A 1,451-nucleotide genomic window follows, 5' to 3' on the forward strand; every position below is an offset into this window, starting at 1 on the left:
CTTTTTCAGCTTTCTTCTTGGTAAGATATTTAGGGAGAATTCTTTTTCAATGCTCATTTTTATTGCAATGGAAACATTTTCCTTTAACAACTACCTTCTTCCCTTTATATGCAGCTGGAGCCTTCCCCTTCCCAATTTCCTTCTTTTTCTTCTTTTGAGTACCTTTATTCTTGGAGAAAGAAAGGCCAGATTTACTCCCAAAAGATTATTACTTTTGGGGTTTTCTCTTTGAGGTGGAAGCAGTATTTGCTTCTATCTCTGAACCTTTATTTTTCAATAAAGATTCATAAATTTGGAGTTCGTTGAGAAGAGTCGTCAGGTTGTACTCTATCTTATTCATCATAGCATTCATTTTGAATTGAAAAAAGCTCTTCAGAAGAGACTGGATGATGAATCCAACTTGACTCTTCTCATTCATGATGGCTTCGTTCACTTCTACAATATTGAAGTGAACCATCATGTTCAAAGCATACTCCCTTACGGAGGTTCCTTCCTTTATTCTACAACTGTAAACAAATTTAATTTCGTCATGCATGGCAGATGTAGACGGTTGTCCAAACAGGCCCTGTAAAGAGTCCATGATCTCTCTTGCAGTAGCTAACCTCTCATGTTTCTTAGACAGTACAATTAGCTTTGACCCATCTGTCATACGCATCTCGAACTATTCAGTTTGCATTGGGACTAGGGGATGGAGGACACTCATCCATTGAAAAGAATCGGAGATCGTCTATTACTAACATCGTGTTGATATTCAATTTCCAAGTTCCGTAATTATCACCATTAAGTTTTTCTGAAGCTAGCAATTGAATAATTAATGTTGTCATTGCTGAAAAGTAAACAAATTATTAATGAATTGATTAACTCTAAATTTTAATCCAATTTTAATCCAATTTATTAAGCAAATAATAATGTACCCATACTCATTATTCTTTTACTATGATACTTCAATGAGTCAGAATAGCCCCAGGGCAGTCGACTACTCCTTCACTGAATCAAGACATTCTTGACTAAATACTAATATCAGAATAACTCTTATTCTTATAGTACTTAGTTATCATTTATTTGGTCAAGAACTCTACTAACACTTAGTAAGTCTTGTAAGTGTATACCCGCCATTTTTGAATTAAAAAGATCGAAATCAAACAAGTCCTCGAAGGAGAAACAATAGTTTGAAAATGGACCTATGTAACTCTATCCATTTTTGGAGTTCACGGTGTTCTGAATCCTATGTTATAACCCTCCGAAGGGATCACCGCGGTTAAGACTAGCTAGTCTGCCTTTGAACGACAACAAGCGCAACATAGAAATCTCACGCTATGACCTAATGGAAGAGACCGCAGGACGTGTTGACACACACCCTTCATCCACTTACTATGAACAACTTCCTCTATTCACCTTGTTATTGACCCATGCAAATACTTTCCAAAGGGAGGTTGTCATAACTAGCAACT

The 1,451-nt window shown here is 36.3% G+C and overlaps 1 protein-coding gene across 1 annotated transcript; it reads right to left on the reverse strand.

The window, feature by feature from the left end:
• Positions 1-208: 208 nt before the first annotated feature.
• Positions 209-655, reverse strand: LOC150035570 (uncharacterized). Its single transcript, XM_090314355.1, has one exon. It carries the CDS (start codon positions 653-655, stop codon positions 209-211), a length of 447 nt encoding a protein of 148 aa, XP_090170481.1.
• Between the last annotated feature and the right edge of the window lie 796 nt (positions 656-1,451).

The sequence above is a fragment of the Benincasa hispida genome, chromosome 6 (genome assembly GCF_027475165.1).
Source record: "Benincasa hispida cultivar pf3 chromosome 6, pf3_genome.v1.1, whole genome shotgun sequence".
Taxonomy (NCBI): Eukaryota; Viridiplantae; Streptophyta; class Magnoliopsida; order Cucurbitales; family Cucurbitaceae; genus Benincasa; species Benincasa hispida.

Excerpts from the sequence above, each read along its gene's own strand:
- LOC150035570 (XM_090314355.1), bottom strand. The coding sequence starts at position 655 with ATGCGTATGACAGATGGGTCAAAGCTAATTGTACTGTCTAAGAAACAT.